Below are 17,903 nucleotides of genomic sequence, written 5' to 3'. Positions count from 1 at the left end.
TTTTTTTTCAGCGCAAACTTTTAATTCAAATTTTTACACCACAAGACTTTGCAAATTTTCATATTTTAAAAATAATAACATCGTGAACTGGCAGAGTCGGAGAGTGTGAGATTTAGGTTGTGCTTGTTTTTGTTATTATAATTTGGGGATTTTATAGCTGAAATATTTCCGTAACACGAGATGCGTACCAAACTCACCTTATTTTGCTTTCTACTGCATTTGATATTTGTCTGTTGTTTATTCCACATGTGCTTTGTTTAATTAATAACATTTTATCACCAACTTGAATTAAAATGCATAATTTAACAAAAACGTAAATTCTTTGTCGTTTAAAAATTGTTGATAAAGTGTAATATAATTTGATCTCTGTGTAAATTCTTTGTTGTTTGAATTTGTTGACAAAGTGTGGCATAATTTAACTACCTGTAAATTGCATCTTGTTTGAAGATCTTGATGGAGTGTGGCGTAACAGAAATTTATTAGCTTTGCAGTCTGGTAGTTTACTTAATCAGCGATTCATCGTGAGAACTTGGGGAGTACAAATGTAAGATTAATACGGTCCTTTAAAGCAATGTCAGCACGGACACTTTTCTATTATTTGTTCCCAATTTAACACTTTCAATCAAAAATCAACAAAAGGCACGAAATAAAGTTCCTCAGTCAATCGCGGCAATGTTAACAGGGAGGATTTTAGCTCTTGAGAACTGATTCAATAACCGTTATCTATGATCTACCATTTGGACCCCGGATACAGACTCTAGTATTGTTTATATTTAATTTGCCACCACACACTTGTAATAACTTGTGTACTGACATCCAGTTACCCTAATTCAGATTTTTCTTTATTCTTTTAAATTTATGTTGCATTGATTTGGAACGTTTGAATTGACTACAATTGGAAAGTTAGGCAGTTTTTTTTGTAGGCGACAACTAAGGGGTACTCAACCTGCCCAAAGTGCCCTTAGTTGTAGCTTTTTTTGTACCTCCATATTTTCTGTTTGATTTAGGGACGCTTTTCCAACCTTAGAGTTCACCTCCACTTGCATTTGAACGCATTCCGCCATAAAAAAAAGCGCACAACGTAGTTGTTGACGATCAAAGTTCGAGGCCAGATCTTTAAATTTTCGCGGGTTTTAAAATTTTCTTCACATGTCAAATTTTGGCGGGATATTTGGGTTATCAGAATAACAATTTACAGACAGTTTTGAATTTGCATGACGTTGTTCTCACGTGATGGTATTGTGATGGTCAGTTCCCTATGAATTAACCCCAGACAACCTTGGTTTAAATTTAATTCAGTTGAACAAAAAAGGAAGACGGGATTCTTATTTGTAAAGAAGTTAATCGTCATTGCTTAAATACGCGAATACATTCCAAATGTTCATTTTTTATTACAGACACCTGAGAGCGTCGTAGTTGCAGTTAACCTGCATTAATATTTTTAACACAATTGTTCTTAAAACCTTGTCATAAGAAATAATAAATTAGTTACTATTGTTATCTTTCCTGAATTTCTTTAGTGTTTGTGTATTTTTTAGCATCAGTTTCAGTTTCCTGGAAGTATTTTGCCTTGTAAACAATATTTTAATAGTAGACTTTGTCACTTTATGGCACTGTACAATGTACAAATTTTCTAAAGTGTACCTCAAAATATAATAGAAATAAAAGTGTACTCAACAAATACTCAGTTCGCACCAAATCTTTGTATCATGACAATAAAATTATTATTCAAGAGCTACATTTCCCCCACAAACTTATTTACAATAAAACTTTTGAATCATATTTTCTAAATGAGTCATACTTATTGTTCTCTAAAATGAGAATGTGTTTTACGACCACAAAACCTATAATCCACGCTACATCTGAATTAATATATATTTGTTTACATGGTACTAGATTAGGGTCATTGTTTAATGTGAATACAATTTTTTTGACATTTTTTTCCTACAACTGTTACAGAATTTCTGGACAGTGTAACGTTTTAACAGCTTCTTAGAAGGCTAAATCTAAATCTATTTTGTTACCCCCCGCTATATTGTGTATATTAAGTGACAGTCTGATGAACATGGTATAAATGTCATTTGTTTATCATAAAGTTGTTTGTACTTTATTTATTTAATTGTATTATCTTCAGCATCCGTAACAATTTTTGTGGATGGTTAAACTGTACATTCACGTCAGTTTGAGTGGGAGCGCATAAAGACCATTTTGGCTTGAACTTCAAGCCACGTGACACACCTTCAGTAAAACAACCAGAAGCACCCATTCTCGCTTTACAAATACTACAACTGGACAATTATTGATCTTTAAGTTTTATTTAATTTTAAAATACAGTCTTCCTATAGCTACACGAAAAATATAAGACTTTGCTGCTATAGAGCCGTAAATATAAATAAAATTAAATTCTGAACAACAGTATAATTTATACATAATAGAAGATCTTCAAATTTCATTTGATAACGTTATATTAAAAAAATATTCTTCACTCAATAATCAAATTAGATAATAATTGAACAATTCAAAGATTCACGATAGGCAGTTTATGGCACTGTCGGCCTAATAATACCTGGAGATTCAACTTAAAAGTATTTCTTTGATTTAATCGAGGACGCCTTACGGGTACTTTGTAGAACTAACACACCTGATAAAACTATCCCATATTCATCTGCTTTTCTAACCTAAGCTTAAGCGTCATCTTCTCTTCCCTAATATCCGCCAGCTCCTGACTCAACTCTTGGCAAATCCTCAACAACACGGTATTCTCCTCCTGCAACTTCTGGAACAACTCCCACTTAGCTTTATCCTCTCCGCTGATCGGGCTCTCCTGACTTTTGGCCGGTTTCCTATACACCTCAAAAGCACCATGCTTTCTCGGTAATTCGCTATTCCCTGCCGTGAACTTGGCGAAAATCTTCTTCCGCTCAGCTTCGTACAAATCCCCGGGGAAGATCCCTTCGTCCACGTTCTCGTACTTCTCGAAGTTATCAAAATTGGCGGCGAACGCGTTCTCCACGGCTCCAGTGTCGCCTTCGGACCTCTGATTGATCAATTTCTTGGAGGACTGTATGTTGGGGCTGATCCTGGGCGGAACGGTGGGCGGAGCTCCCAGCTTACTCAGCCTATTCAGGTCCAGCGAGGAACTCCGGCCGTGGCTCTTGAACGGTCGAGGCGGAGGAGGCGGCGGCTTCTCCTTTTTCGGCGGAGGGAAGGCGGGGAGACTCACCGGCCCCTCCTCCACGCTGCTCTGACTAGTGGGCGGTGGCGGGATCGCCCCTGGACCAGGTATGCTGATTTTCTTCGGTTGAGGTCTCTGAATAGCACTGTTGTTGTTGTTTTGTGGATTGTTCGAAACGTCGATGAATTTCTTGGGACTGTGCGCTTCAATGCTGTCGACTAGATCTTCTCCAGGTGGCGCCACGGCGGCGGAAGTCTCCGGTGTTAGCCTCAGTGGCACGGGATGTAGAATTTTCGAGTCTTTGTCCAAAGTGATTTTCTGAAAGTCGAAATTGACAGGTTTCGGACCCGGCGATGAAACGGAGCTCGTTGGACTGTCGACGAATTTCGTCCATTCTTTGGCGGTGTCTTTCGTTTGGGGAGATAGCATGGGTTCGGTCTCCGGGCTGACGGAAAGGGGACTTTCGTTGCCGGGGATGAGGGTCGGAGGGAGGACGTCGGGGAGCTCTATGTGGTTGCGCCTGAGGACGACCAAGTGCATGGCCGTGTTGAATTCTTGTAAGCTGAGGGCGCCATCTTTTGTGACGTCTGCTAGCTGCCATATTTTGCGGAGTTCGTGTACGGGAAGGCGGGATTTTTCGAAAAACATTCGAGCTACTGGTCCAGCTAGTAAGGCATTAGTGTCTGGCTGGAGGGATCGGAATTGATTAGTGTAGTATTCGCGTTGTTCGGGATTGATCGTCCATATTTCCGAGCTGACTTCGGTGTCCTCTTCGCTACTGTGTCTATCACTCGATTCTTCTTCAGTACCTGAAATATTAACGAACAATTAACAAATGAGATATTAATGAAGGAAACTGAGTTTGTCCCTTGTTTTTTTTAAATTATATTTTAGTCAGGTTGAACATATATTAAAAAAAAAAGAATATCATTAAATTGGCCTTCTAATTTTTTTCACTTCCCAATTAATACTCGTAATTTTTCAATATTTTTTAATATTGACTTAATGGTTTTAAGATAAGAACAGGGCAACCTAAATTTTATTATTACAAAATTGTTTTTAATATGTTTAATACTGTTGCTCTCAAGGTTACTTTATAATAAGTGTCACTATAAAGTAACCTTGTGTTGCTCTTTATTTTTATCGGGATTAATATTGCTTTATAAACAGTTTAAGAAACATTAACTTAAAATATCATGTTTATAAATATTTTTTGTTATGAAAGTAGGTCCATATAATATGTACCCATTATTATTTAAACTTATCATCAGTATTCTTCGACAATATAAATAAGTTGATTAACGCTAGAGTTAATTTCAAAATTTTAAAAAATACTGCAGTGTCCTGAATTTGATATTGAAACTACATTCAATAATGTAGGCAATCACCCATGCATGGTTAGAGTATTTAGTAGAATTAGTAAATGTCATCTTTTAGGTTGGTAGGGGCGTCCGAACACAGATTTTTGGAAGGTCACTCACTACTTGTTAAAATTGATAAGCAATTTTGTTTGAAATTTCATAAATAATAATTGTATACATAAAAATTAATCGCATTCGACGCCAAAGTCGTCTTCAACAAGTGTAATTAATATAAAATCATTTTATTAATGACTTTCTAATCTGAAATGTGTAAAACTTTGATTCACTTATTCGGGCTCAACTTATTTTAATGACTAACAGTTCTGGATGTTTTTACTTAAGGAGAGCGTCTGTGTGGCAATTTTAGCATTTTAAGAGAGTCACCCTAAAGATCCGAGAGGTGCTGTTCCCGGGCTGTGAGTTATTGAACAGTTATTTGTAAATCCAAGGTAATTTAAGTAATTGTTGATAGGGTAAGAACGTGTCCGTTTAAAGTGGTCTAACAATTGGTTAAGTTTAAAATTTTTACTTCCCGAGCGTAAGCTAATTGCCACTTTTAGATTTTCTCGACGTGTCATGACCTCTAGAGTACGAAAAAGTAGTCTCCCGTTTCCGTCTGTCTGTCTGGTGTCTGTATCCATTTTTATTAGGCAACTAATCTCCGAAACTACTGGACCGATGTTGTCATATTTTGTATGTATATTAGAAATATCATGTAGATGGTTAAACGCTAACTAAAATTTGGCTAATCATCCCCACAATCAATGGGATGACGTCACCTCCAAAATTTATAATAAAGTTTTTTATTATAAATTTTATTAATTTTATAAAAGAAGATACGCCTGCACTTGTGGTGTGTGAATCGGTGTCGAATTTTCACCTTACACATCCAAAATTTTTGGAAAAAATTCAAAACTGAATAGTAAATTTGCAACATAACTTTGAAACTGCAAAACCAATTGCTCTGAAATTTTGTAAATATTTTAAAGTTATCGTAATCATGGTAAATCGTTAAGCAAAATTTATTCGTTTATCCCCTCCCAAAAAATTTATGACGGCACCTTAAAATTTTGCCGAATAAATCCTATCCAAAATGTGCAAAATATGAGGAGTCATTCACACTTCATCACTTTTCACTCGAAATTTAAAATAGTTCATTTATGGCATTTAAACTAAATATCTTAAACGTTGATCCATTTTGAAAGAAAATACCTTGAAAATTATCATCAGTTAAATTAATATCAAAAAGTACAGTGTATTTTATGTTTATTTTGTATAATAATAATGTAAACATCTTATTTTCTTACGTCCGAATTATTTTCTCACAGCTTGAATTTGAAGATTTATTCTCGAATTATTATTTTGATTTTGACCGTATTTAAATTGTGCCTGTTGTGTTTCTTTCATGTGTTTTGTTGTACGTGTTTATGTTATTGAATCCATGATATGGTTACGAAATAAACCCATACTCCGCCCTGGTACGACGCCTATGGGTTTTCTAGTATGTGCGTCGATGATGGGTGACTCATCGTCGGTGACGGTAGCCCACCGGCGTTCGCTAAAGAAAAACCTGGAAGCGGAAGTCGCCTGAAAGACGTCGATCACGAAACCTCTAGAAAGAGAGTAGAGGTTTAAATAGAGGCCATCTTCGGGAACGATTATTATTCAGTTAACGAGACAAGTTGTGCGAAATAGAGTCCAGTAAAGTTGTGCCGGAATTATTTTGTTCATCATCGCTGCGTAATCAGTCGTGCAAAGTTGAATTATTGAGAAATAAATTGTTGAGTTTTACCCACGCCGATTTTAAATACTCGTTCAACGTGACCATATAATCTTAATCAACTTCATTTTCATTTGAATTAATGCAGAATTTAACATCATTTAATGATGTTTGAAATTCTTGAGAGAGTGTGGCATAATTTAATTTTGCTTGTTTCCTTTCATCTCATTATAACAGTTATTTCGACTCGAAAGAGTTTTGACACCGCCATTTTGTGATGTGACGTCATTACATTTCGATAAAGACGAAAAGATTTCAACAACTCCGGAAGTGTTGAAATATTTAATTCGATTCGAAATCACGACACATACCTAGTAAGAATTATTTCAAAGTTTGAAATACCGAGTGATGGTTATATGCAAAAAGTTGCGCTCGTCGATGTTGAGTTTAACACTGAAATATCATCAATTTATCGTTAATAAAATTAAAGTTGGCACATAAAAAGAATGAATGATTATTGATTATTTTTTATTTCCGGAGCGTGAGCTAAAGAAGTATAGTAATCGAGTCCATCGGACGAATGACCACTTTTATATTTTCTCGACGTTTCATGACCCCTACAGTACGAAAAAAGTAGTCTCTCATTTCCGTCTGTCTGTCTGCATCCATTTTTATTACACACGTAATCTCCGAAACTGCTGGACCTATTGTTGTCAAATTTTGTACATATATTAGACGTATCATGTAGATGATTAAAAACTAACCAAAATTTTGCTAATCGTTCCTAACAATTTGATGACGTCATTTCAAAAAATTCTATGTTTATTTGATTTAACTGTTATACAACAATATACTTCTGAATAAGTGTGGTTTACGAATCCGCTTTGAGTCCAAATTTTTGCCAAAACATAATGCACGGTATAATAGTAGTTTACCATTAGCGTAAAGCATCCCGGTCGTGGCTTAGTGGTTGAGCGTGAGAAATACCGACCGTTCGATTCCAAACTTGGCTTTTCGTTTTTTTTTCTTTTTTTTCTCTCGCATTGTGTATTATCTACATTTATTACGTCATAGCAATTTTTATTTGGATGAAATTTATTTAATAAAAATAATAATAATAATATTCAGAACATCCGGTTCGATTTTATCAATAATTTTAGTCCTATGTTTTGAGGCGACCAACTCATTCAAATCAAAACAATTTTTACTTCCCGAGCGTAAGCTAAGGAAATATAGTAATTGAATCCATTGGACGAATGGCCACTTTTGTGTTTTTTGTCTTGCATTGGTAATGGTCTGTTACTAGTATTATTATCTATGTTAATCACGTCATCACGGAATTGTTTATTCATCAAATTAAAAATGAGTCCCCCTGATTTCTTGAAAATAGAGAATGCGCCCGGCGATATTTAATAATGATAAAATAATAATCGAAATTTGCGTTCCCGGTGCGCAGGGATTGGAGGGTGCTATTGACGACGGTTCATCCGTTCACCGAAAAGAATCGAGGAATTTTTATGACTTTGTCTGTCTATTTGCTGTTTACAATTTGTCACGGACCTACTTAGAATAATACTTAGTAATTTCTAAAAATTGGACAGCAAAAATCTATTAGTCGTACCTGCGAAGCGGTTACCATTTTATTTGATGTGTTTGTGTGACGAAAAATTAGAGCACAACTTCTTATACCACTATATCTAATTTCAATTGATTTGTACAACTGGTTCTCACGATATTTAACCGTTTCCATAATTTCTAGAGAGTCTGTATAAAGGTTATCAGAAAACAAACATTTTTTATATTTTTTCAAAGAAGTGGAATTCGTTGGACTGTACTTCAAAGACGAGGGAAGTTCTCTCGAAGTAACCTTGGACCAATTCTTGTTGTATGAATTTTTTGTTTGACAAGTGATAATAGAATAATATTGAGAGATGCTTATAATCTTCCTTCAATGCCCGAAATTCCGAGAATTTAACAAAGTTTAAAAAAGGAGAGTTATTTCTGGATCGCTTAAAATAAAATTAGTTTTTCAGATAACATTGTTTTACACTTTTTTTTTCACAGATATCAATTGACTTAATGGTTCGTTTGATTGTTTTACGTTTTTGAAGAACGTCGTAAAGAACACCCACAACATTTACCATTGTATTATTTAAGGTTTCCCCTATACATACTTAAAATTTTCGTAAGGTCTCTTGGACTGCAGTCCGTTTTCTCTGGAAACAATTTTCTTTTATTTTTCAAATAATGTACCCCAAGGTCCCTTTATAGTGATTAGGTTAGGGTATATCATGACCTTGGAGAGACATGTTGATGACGTAGAAAATACCTCCTACGCGGTTAATTTTAAATCTAGTTCTTTTTCACATTACATTATAAGAGCGATTTTGCCCAAACTGTCACTATGTTTGTGTTTACAAAACCTTTGTAGCCAGGACGTAATCACAGTCAGGGTAGTTCACAACAAGATCCCAAAATAGGGTTATTTTAAGATATTTTGTTGCACGCGCTTCTTATGGTATAAATTAAATAAAATTTTATACATAATTTACTTGATGAATTTAATAAACGACAGAGATATACTACATCGGTTTCTTAAGGACTGTCGTCTTATTAGTTAACATGAAATTATTGAAATATGATAGTTAAACATGAATTAAAGACAAGTAATCTTCACAATCCTTTAGTAATAATGAACAGTTATTAAAAATGCATCAAGGATATCCGTCACTGTTTACATTAAGCAAGTTTTTTAATCAGAATTTAAAAAAACTGTTTCTGTAATCTTGAACAGCCATTACCGAATCTAAAAAAATAAATACCTACATGTTCCATGAAAAATGATGACGTCATGAAGTATCTAGTGCATAGCGAATCTTCAATCTACATATATGACGATATTCTTTCTATTTTTTCTTAATTACCAATGCAAATAAAAATTTCATGAATCTAATGTTTCAATTTATCAACAGTTTATTTTAATTATTATAATTATTTCATCTAAAATTTTTAGAAAGTTATAATCAGTAAGCTTCATTTTACATTTTAATACATTATAAAATATTAACTGTGATAAAATTAAACAAGGGAAATATTAAAAACAAATCAAATAAAGTTTTGCAAAAATTACGGAAAAACTCTTGATTTGTGTAAATTATTTTAAAATCATGATTGACTTACCTAGAAGCTGTCGTTGTTCTTCGGATACTAAACCTTGCCATGCACCACCGACCGCCCAACTCCTATCCTGCACACTGTTCGTGGGCGTTGGGCTGTCGGAAGCCGTACTAGATATTTCAGGTGAACCATTCCTAACTATACTAAGCGTATCACTATCAACCTCCGAATCAGTACTGTTAGCATCAACCTGCTCAACGTAATCATTGGCATCGTTCCTCAGTTCAATTAAATCAGGAATCTGCGCTTCATTCTCCAGGTTGTTCCAAGTAAACCTGGGTAAAGGCAGCTCCAAATTGGAAGTTACTATCTCGGATTGTATGGGGATATTGGCTTGGTACGCCGCTACTAATTTCAAAGCGGAAAAAAATTGTTTCCTAGTCAGACTGGTCGTGTTTTGGCCCCAACAGATCTCTGAAATCTGACAAGCGAAATGTCAAAAAGTTAGGTTAAGTACGTTGTCGTACTTACTTGGGATATGACGTCCTCCGGCACATTTCCGGATTTGATTAGTTCGACGGTTTTGGTCAGGGAGGCGTTTCCGGATTTTTCTTCATCGCAACATAGGAAAACATCGGAAAAATATCGTTGTAAAGTTTCTGACAGCTGTAACTCCTCCATCTTTTTTGACAGCTGATTAGCTGTAATAGGGGAGATGAGGCTAAGTTGGGTTTGTGATTTGTGGATTTGGGCTGGAGAATCGTCGGATGGTAGACGAACTTGGGCGGAATTTAACGATTGTTAAATTTAAATAAAATTGCTTCCTTTCACTATTTTCCGCTGAGTGTTGCAGGAATCCCAATTTGTGACATTCATTAACAAGTATTTAGTAACAAATATCAGCCGTACACGTGCACTGTGGTGTAAATTATTGTCACCCTATATACTGCGGTATACAAACTGGCAACTGCGTGTTGCGTTTTTTAGATTTCTCATTTTCATTGGTGGAGAACAGTAATTTGCACGACAATGTGATGCACATGATGATCATATGAGCGACAATAAGTTTTAAGAAAATATTTACTTAACTTTCATTGTTTATTTTTCACATATGTATCATATGATTTAAAATGAAACAGTTTTTTTTGAAAATCTAACAATTAACGCCTTTGTGGTTCACAAACAAACTTATTGTCAAGCAGAATTTCTTATTGGTGCTTGTGTTTTGAAAGGTAAATGTAATATTGTTACAGCTTTGATGCAAAACAAACTTACCTAAAACTTTATTACATACTTACACATATAAGTACATATATAAACACACATGTAAGCATATGACAGGCTCAGTAGTTAGGTATATCAATTTTGTTTTTAGACAGCGTCAGAAATATATTATCAGTATATGCTTAAGTTCGATTGTTTATGTTTATACATCGAGGATTAAGGACGCTGTTTGATTTGAATGATTTTGTCTCCTAAAAACAGAGGAAGCGACTAAATTTATTAATTAAACTAAAATGAAGCAAAGCGTTCTGAAGACTTCATCAGATTTACCAAACTTTTCACGTTTTGTCTGCAAATGTTTAAATAATACTTCTGACAAAGAATTATATCAACTGGTTAAAGACGCGTATGTAAAATATTCCGAAGATATTTCGGACACGCCAGTATTTTAAAAATGGTATTAAAAAAGATAATTCCGTAATGGAATTAGAGTAGAGTCTAGGAAATAGTGAACATTGACTTTGTGTTGCCAAACTGTTTAATGTAAGCCCTCAATGAATCATTTAGGATTAAAAAGGGACCAAAGGTGCATCATGGATACATTTTTTAGGCATTTATTCTTTCACAATGAAAGATCACTTGACAATGATTATTTTAAGAGGTATCTTTAGCTTTATCTGAATTTGTCTATAAATTTCTTTCCATAAACACCGTTGGTTTCACTATTTACTTTAAAAGATTATAGGTCAAAGACGTCTGATTCCCAAAACCCTTGATCCATTCGGACAAGCAACCCAAAATCAGACAAGTATTGTAAACTGTCGCTACTATAATCCTGAGCAATTACTTTGGCACCTGCAATAAACACTTTTGGAAAGTCAATATTCACTATTTCCTAGACTCTACTTTGTTCCCAGGGGTCGGGGTAAATAATTTTACAGATTTATTTAGTATTTTAGCGTTTCACACTTGCGTTTATGATTCATTTGTCTAGGTAATGCTGTACAAGGTTTTATCTGCTTTGTTTAGTTTTTTAAAACATAAAAACCAAAAGTGAAATCGTTAACAACATATCGTTAAGGTAAATGGTTATTTTATTATTCATTATTTATTGTAGCGGTGACCTCTTGATTTTTTTTTGCAATAAATTTTAGGTGAGTGAAGTCGTGATGTTGTATTTTGTATGAAATATTCAATGCTTTCTAATTCTTTAATCGATTGTGCGTGGTTGTATTGTGTATGTTTAAAAAAATGTGAATTTGTAAATACATTTTTACGTCTTTTAAATTACAATTTCTGAAATGTTGTAAAAATCACACATACAGGAGTATGTAATTCTATAAAATTTAAAGAATATTTATTTGGCAAAATTGTAATATGACATCACCCTTTTTCTGGGTGGGGGGGCATAAACAAACAAATTTTGATTAACCATTAACATGCTTAAGATAACCTCAAAACGTGTGCAAGATTTCAGAGTATTCGGTTTCGTAGTTTCAAAGTTAAATTGCAAAATGTTATATAATTTTGATTTTTTCTAAAAATCTATGTTTCAGGTAAAAAGACACAGTACGATTAAAACCTTTGGAGTTGTAGTTGACAAGACATACACCATATAGTTGGTATCACTGATTTCTATATGACATTATAATTATATTTTATGTAAATATATGTGTAAGTATTTGCCACAAACGGGCCTATTTAAAAGGCAGCCATCATTTCCAAATCAGTGATGCCAACTACACGGTGCATTTCATAGTTTACTGTAACTAAAAAAGTTTGAGATCATATGGTGGCTGACTTTTTATTAAGACATTTTGATCTATTTTCAGTGCTGTAAAAAACAGATATCAAACAAGTTACCGAGTTGTGCTAGAATTGTTACATATTTTACGATGAAAGTTCTCGTTAGTCATGGATACCTACTCAAATAAAAACTCTAATAAAAAATTGACCATGACATCGACACAATACATGGTAATTAAGATTTTGATTCATTGTTTTAATTCATGCATGTGCTTCAGAAATAGGGCGGTAACACAATATGTACGAGGACACATTTTTTATTATATAATTTAGTATTAATAATAGGGCGTTGAAAAATGACCACCATTTCTGTTAAGTCCTCTGTGGAGAACGAATTTTTTATGTTATTCATCGAATTCGATACACAAATCGTGGAAAGTAATTTGCACTTTATTCGTGCATAAATGTCATGAAAACTTATACTTTCAAGAAGTTTTATTTTTGACCTTCATCATGCCTTAAAAGAGTAAATATGTGTCCAAAATATAAATCTACCTACTTAAAGTAATTAATATTTTTGGCCTTATCTATGTCTTTAGATTGAGTACCACTTTTAGAATAATTTACAGTTGCTTTTAAAATAATGAAAAGTGATACCATTAAATGTGTTCTAAAAGCCTAATTGACTCATGCAGTGAAGCCAACCATCACCAACAAACATATTCTGTTTGTTCAATAAAATTTACTTGTAATGGTTTCATTACTTTTACTTGAAAACCAGTTCCGTGATGGAAGTCGTTTAAATTTCACGTTAAAATAAACAATAATTACCTTGGAAAAAAGCAAGATAATAAGTGGATAGAAAAGAAAAAATGCAATTGTAAACATGTAAACATTTTAAGTAGTTAGAGTATAAGTTCAAGTCAAAAATCCTCTCATGCTGGTTTCTTTCATTGAAAATATAACTTACCTACTCTGAATCCCTGGAGTCCCTGGACCCTAGTACAAAGTACCAACCTCTGCAAAATAATTTGTATTTGAAAAGTCCACTTAAATGACATCACTCATTATTGCCTGTAGTATAAAACTAACCATAACAAAGTCAATTTACAAAGAAAAAACATTTTTCAGAGTTTATATAGCTCTAATTCTCTAAATTTCATTCGAAAATTGAAACATTTAAACCTAAAATGTCAAAATGTACACAAAAGATATATTATGTAAGCCATTCCATATTTATGTCTCCAAGGTTTTGTTGTGATTTTATTAAGCAAAAATTTGGCTAATCATCCCTACCAACAATTTGTTGACGTCACCGCCATAATTTACAGTACTAAATATTATTTAAATTTTATAAAATAAGATACTTCTGCAAATGTGTTTTATGACCCCTTGTTAAATTTTTATCCTAGACATCTAAATTTTTAGAGGAAAAAAAAACAAAATTGCAACATCTTGCAATTTAAGTTTGAAACTGCAAAATCGAATGCTCTGAAATTTTGCAAACATTTTGAGGTTATCGTAAGCACGGTAAACCATTAATCAATCTTTTTTCGTGTACTCCCCTCTAAAACAATAATATGACACCTTTTTATAATTTCGTTGAATTTCTTTAATTTATTTTTACCAAATATAAATTTTGGTGATTCTAAAAGCATTGTTTGTTATTTGAAATCCAGTTCACATCTGAATGACTCAGGTTTAAAGATTGGATTATAGGACGTTTTAGATGAAATTTCTAAGCTGAGATCAGTACAAAGTAAAATGGTACTGTTATGACGCCTATGGGCCGTCGAGAACTTTCTGGTCTGTACGCCGATAATCACTCATCATCAAAGCGACCGAGCGGCGGATCGGTAGAGAAAAACCTGGAAGCGGAAGTCTCGAACGCCAATCCAGAAAGATCTCGACCGTCGCACATCTAGAACGGATTACTCAATCAATCGAGTCCACGAGAGTACAGTCAAGGTGTGCCGGAATTATAATTACTGTGTAATAATCAGTTGTGTAATTCGAGTTATTAAGAAATAAATTGTTGAGTTTTACCCACGTAGATTTTATTCACCGATCAAAGTAACAGTACGTTTCATCCCACTTTTTTTTATCTATTTAAGCTAATTTTTTACCTGTTTCGTCATCTATTTTAAGGTGCTGTATATTTTATTAATTAAACAGGCCAATTTTGACGTTGAAGTTTTTTTAATACTTTTTTTATAAAATAAAAAAAGTAAATTTTTGTCGTGAAATTTTTTTAATGCATTTTTTTTAACATTTCACCCCATTTTTAAGGTTATTTTTTTTTAAAGTTGTGCATTTCTAAAAATTTTGACTAGGATTTTTTGAGATTTTCACAAAAACAAATTTCAACGTCTAAATTAGTCTGTTTTCTTAAAAAATGATAAAGCACTTTATAGTAAATTAAAAAACAAAATGTGGGGTCACACGTAGCATTTTGCTTATTACTAATTTGCCCCTTTTTTTTAGTATTAAGTATATTTAATTTTTATAGATGGCATACTCCTGCCTGTGTGATTCATGAATCCATGTCAAGTTTTTACCCTAGACATCCAGATTTTTGGGGAAAAAGTCAAAATTTTATAATAACATTTTATACTTAATTTAATTTTGAAATTGTAAAATAGAATGCTCTGAAAACTTGCAAGTTTTTTAAGAACATCGTAAGCATGGTAAACCGTTATTAAAATTGTATTTTACAATTTAACTTTAAAATTGCAAAAGCGAATGTACCGAAATATTGAAAACGTTTTACGATTATAGGAAAGATCATAAATCGTTAATCAAAATTTGTTTCTTCCCCTCCCTAAAAAATTATGACGTCATGTTAGGATTTTGTCCAACAAATATTCTTTAAATTTTATAAAATAACGTATTCCTGCATGTGTGATTTATGAAGCCGTGTTGATTTTGTACCCTTAATATCCAAATTTAAAAAAAAAAACAACATTATATAAAAATATTTTACAATTTAACTTTGAAATAAGTTACTGAGAAAATGAGAATCTCTACATTTTTTCCCGTTAGTTATCTGCTTTAATTATATTTCATATTTAAAGACGCAGGGGTTGCGGGGAAGTTAATTACACCACTTTATAAAGGTTAACAGTTACCACTGTAGGGGAACGTAATCAAAAAAAAAAATTACAAATCTATTTAATTTTATAATTTTTTAATGAAGCGGAATTTGTCGGATTATACTTCAAGGGCGAGGAAAGTTCTGTCAAAATAACTTTCCACAATTTTTTTACTAGCTTTGTTTTTTTGGTAGCGTCACATAGGGCCTCACTTTGTAAATTTCCCGGTGATGGATCCATGTCCTCAATCCGACACTGGCTACCACAACTAAATTTTATAAACAATTAAAGACTATTACGAAGATTAGAGGTTAATCCATTAGTCAAGTTCACCAGTTTCTGTCCTCAAAAAAAAAAAACAAAAAACTGATGGATTATCTTAATTTTTACTCCCCTTTTATTATTATTTTTTTATACCTACGAGTACGTATAAATCGTTCAGATTTATTAAAATCAGAACAATTTAGAAATCCTTACAACCATACATATTTAATTGTTCAACTTTCTATATTTTCACAAATTAGAAGTTTATTTATTTATATAACAGCTGTTGTCCAAACGGGTTTCCGGAAGATGCCTGCCACGGTTGATGCTGATGCTTTACAGGTCGTATAGGAACTGCGGTGGAAATTTTGCTCAAATGTCAGGTACCCAGGTATACATAATTATGGATACTATTGACCGAATTGTGGTAAAAACTTTTGTCAAGTACATATCAGGTAGTCAGGTACAGTTGACCGAACTGCGGTACATTTCCATTCGGGATTAGGAGGCAGGGCGCAAGTGCACCCATACCTGCTTAATTTTGGTAATTATAAAAATAAATTCTGTGGATAAAACCGAAAAACGATATATTGCAAAGGATGTACTTCATAGACATATGTTTATAGAATCTAAAATTGTCTATAAGATACCAGGTAGTCAAAAAATGTTGAACCGCAATTCGGTCGAGGATTAAAAATCCACCGCAGTTCGGACAGGCCGGTTTCACAAGTATAGATATACACATTGTGGTCAGTTTGATTCTTGTTAGGATTGATAAGACCTAAACTAATCGCCGTTTTTTCGCAAAATGTATGGAACTCTACTTAGCACAACTAAAATGGGCGTATCACAGTTTAAAAAAGAACTAAGTAAGCGAGCAAAAATTACAAGGTGTCAGCAGTAGAGGAAGCATTGTTTTCAGTATACTTTCTTAAATGTAGATATATGTATTTCTGGAAATTAAAATAAATAAATAACATGCTTAATTAATTGCTTAATAATAATTAATGAATTTGAGTCACAAAAAAGACGATTTTACGGGATATTTAATGAATACATATAACAGTAATCAAAGGAAAGGCGAATAGTGATTAAGATAAAATTAATACGGTTATTAGTGATAAAATTCTAACCAAATCTAACCCAACAGTGATTTTTTAAGAGTGATTAAATGTAATGTTATCCCATTAAGAAATGTTAATGACGCCATTTTATCTATTAATTATACACTAAACGACTAAAATTATTGGAATACGTTACATCAGTGTGCATTTTAATAATAATCAAATAATGTATATTTTTTTATTCGAATTTAAACTGTTTTTCGACACCTTCACCGTATGATTAATGAAAAACCTACTTTTGCAGAATTTCGCTCTAAGTAATTTTTTAAGTTTTTTAAGAAGCGGGTTTCAGTTTTGGAGGTTTTTACGTTTTTATCTATCAAACTTTCCGATTTAAAAACCACGCTCCATCCATTCCACGTTCTCTTATCGCAAAACCACCAGGAAAACACACCTCATTAAAATAATAAATGTTTTCCTTCACAGGTTTCATAATAATGAGACTGCTTCGAGCGGTTCTTGTACTAGATTTTTATTTTAATTTATTAAGCGTCAGGTTAATTTCAAATAAAAAAAGACAGTCGCACACACAACACGTAACCGTTTAAGGCAAGTTCAGATTAGTTGTTGGCCAAACTCCTCCGAAGCCGGTTTCAAAACAAAAACAGACTCACGCTTATCACGACGAAAAAAATTCAGTCTCGCAGTGACAGTGAAAAGGCGCCAATCTTAAAATAAGTGACCTCAAGAGAAAGAAAGCCTGACCCTGCCCTACACAAAACAAAAGCGCGCCCACCTATTTATCTGCGATTTATTTAGGTCAGGGCCGTACTTACTGCGATTATGATTTTTCATTTGCCTTGATCTTAGCAAATGTTAGGTGTGCTGTAAGTACCAATTAGTTCGAGGAGCACCGGTGCACAATTATTAGAACTCAGTTTTGGTGCGGGTTTGTTCTTCGGTGGAGTGAAGTGCTAGGAAAAAATGAACGAAGGTGATATGCAATTGGCTAGGGCCTTGGTGGCCGACGAGAGGATCAATTCGGAAAATAGCACTCCAGGAACTAGTCCTACTCCTTTGAAAAAGACAGTGGTTGGAAAAGCTATCGAAAAATTGAATACTTTTCGGTAAGTTTCGTTT

The 17,903-nt window shown here is 33.5% G+C and overlaps 2 protein-coding genes across 2 annotated transcripts in view; one reads left to right on the top strand and one right to left on the bottom strand.

The window, feature by feature from the left end:
• Positions 1-2,296: 2,296 nt before the first annotated feature.
• LOC135123616 (ralBP1-associated Eps domain-containing protein 1) lies at positions 2,297-10,063 on the bottom strand. The gene is made up of 3 exons (XM_064048426.1): positions 9,905-10,063; positions 9,437-9,854; positions 2,297-3,984 (listed from the first exon to the last, which is right to left on the bottom strand). The coding sequence occupies exons 1-3, from the start codon at positions 10,052-10,054 to the stop codon at positions 2,651-2,653; spliced, it is 1,902 nt and encodes a 633-aa protein (XP_063904496.1). The 5' UTR covers positions 10,055-10,063; the 3' UTR covers positions 2,297-2,650.
• Positions 10,064-17,389: 7,326 nt separating this feature from the next.
• Positions 17,390-17,903, top strand: part of LOC135123612 (NAD kinase-like) — a 48,956-nt gene continuing 48,442 nt past the window's right edge. The window contains exon 1 of the mRNA XM_064048416.1: positions 17,390-17,890. Within this exon, the coding sequence (XP_063904486.1) occupies positions 17,748-17,890 (143 nt within the window). The 5' untranslated portion in view covers positions 17,390-17,747. The remainder of the gene's footprint in view (positions 17,891-17,903) is intronic.

Source organism: Zophobas morio, unplaced genomic scaffold (genome assembly GCF_036711695.1).
Source record: "Zophobas morio isolate AGI-343-1 ecotype UQ-CSIRO unplaced genomic scaffold, CSIRO_AGI_Zmor_V1 ptg000006l, whole genome shotgun sequence".
NCBI classification, from domain to species: Eukaryota; Metazoa; Arthropoda; class Insecta; order Coleoptera; family Tenebrionidae; genus Zophobas; species Zophobas morio.
This window is presented reverse-complemented; position numbering and strand designations above follow the sequence as displayed.

Bases quoted from the DNA above. Each gene is read 5' to 3' on its own strand.
- LOC135123616 (XM_064048426.1), bottom strand. From the start codon at position 10,054: ATGGAGGAGTTACAGCTGTCAGAAACTTTACAACGATATTTTTCCGAT. The intron at 9,855-9,904 runs GTAAGTACGACA...TTCGCTTGTCAG, and splicing joins CGGAGGACGTCATATCCCAA to ATTTCAGAGATCTGTTGGGG. The intron at 3,985-9,436 runs GTAAGTCAATCA...TTAATATTTCAG, and splicing joins AGAACAACGACAGCTTCTAG to GTACTGAAGAAGAATCGAGT.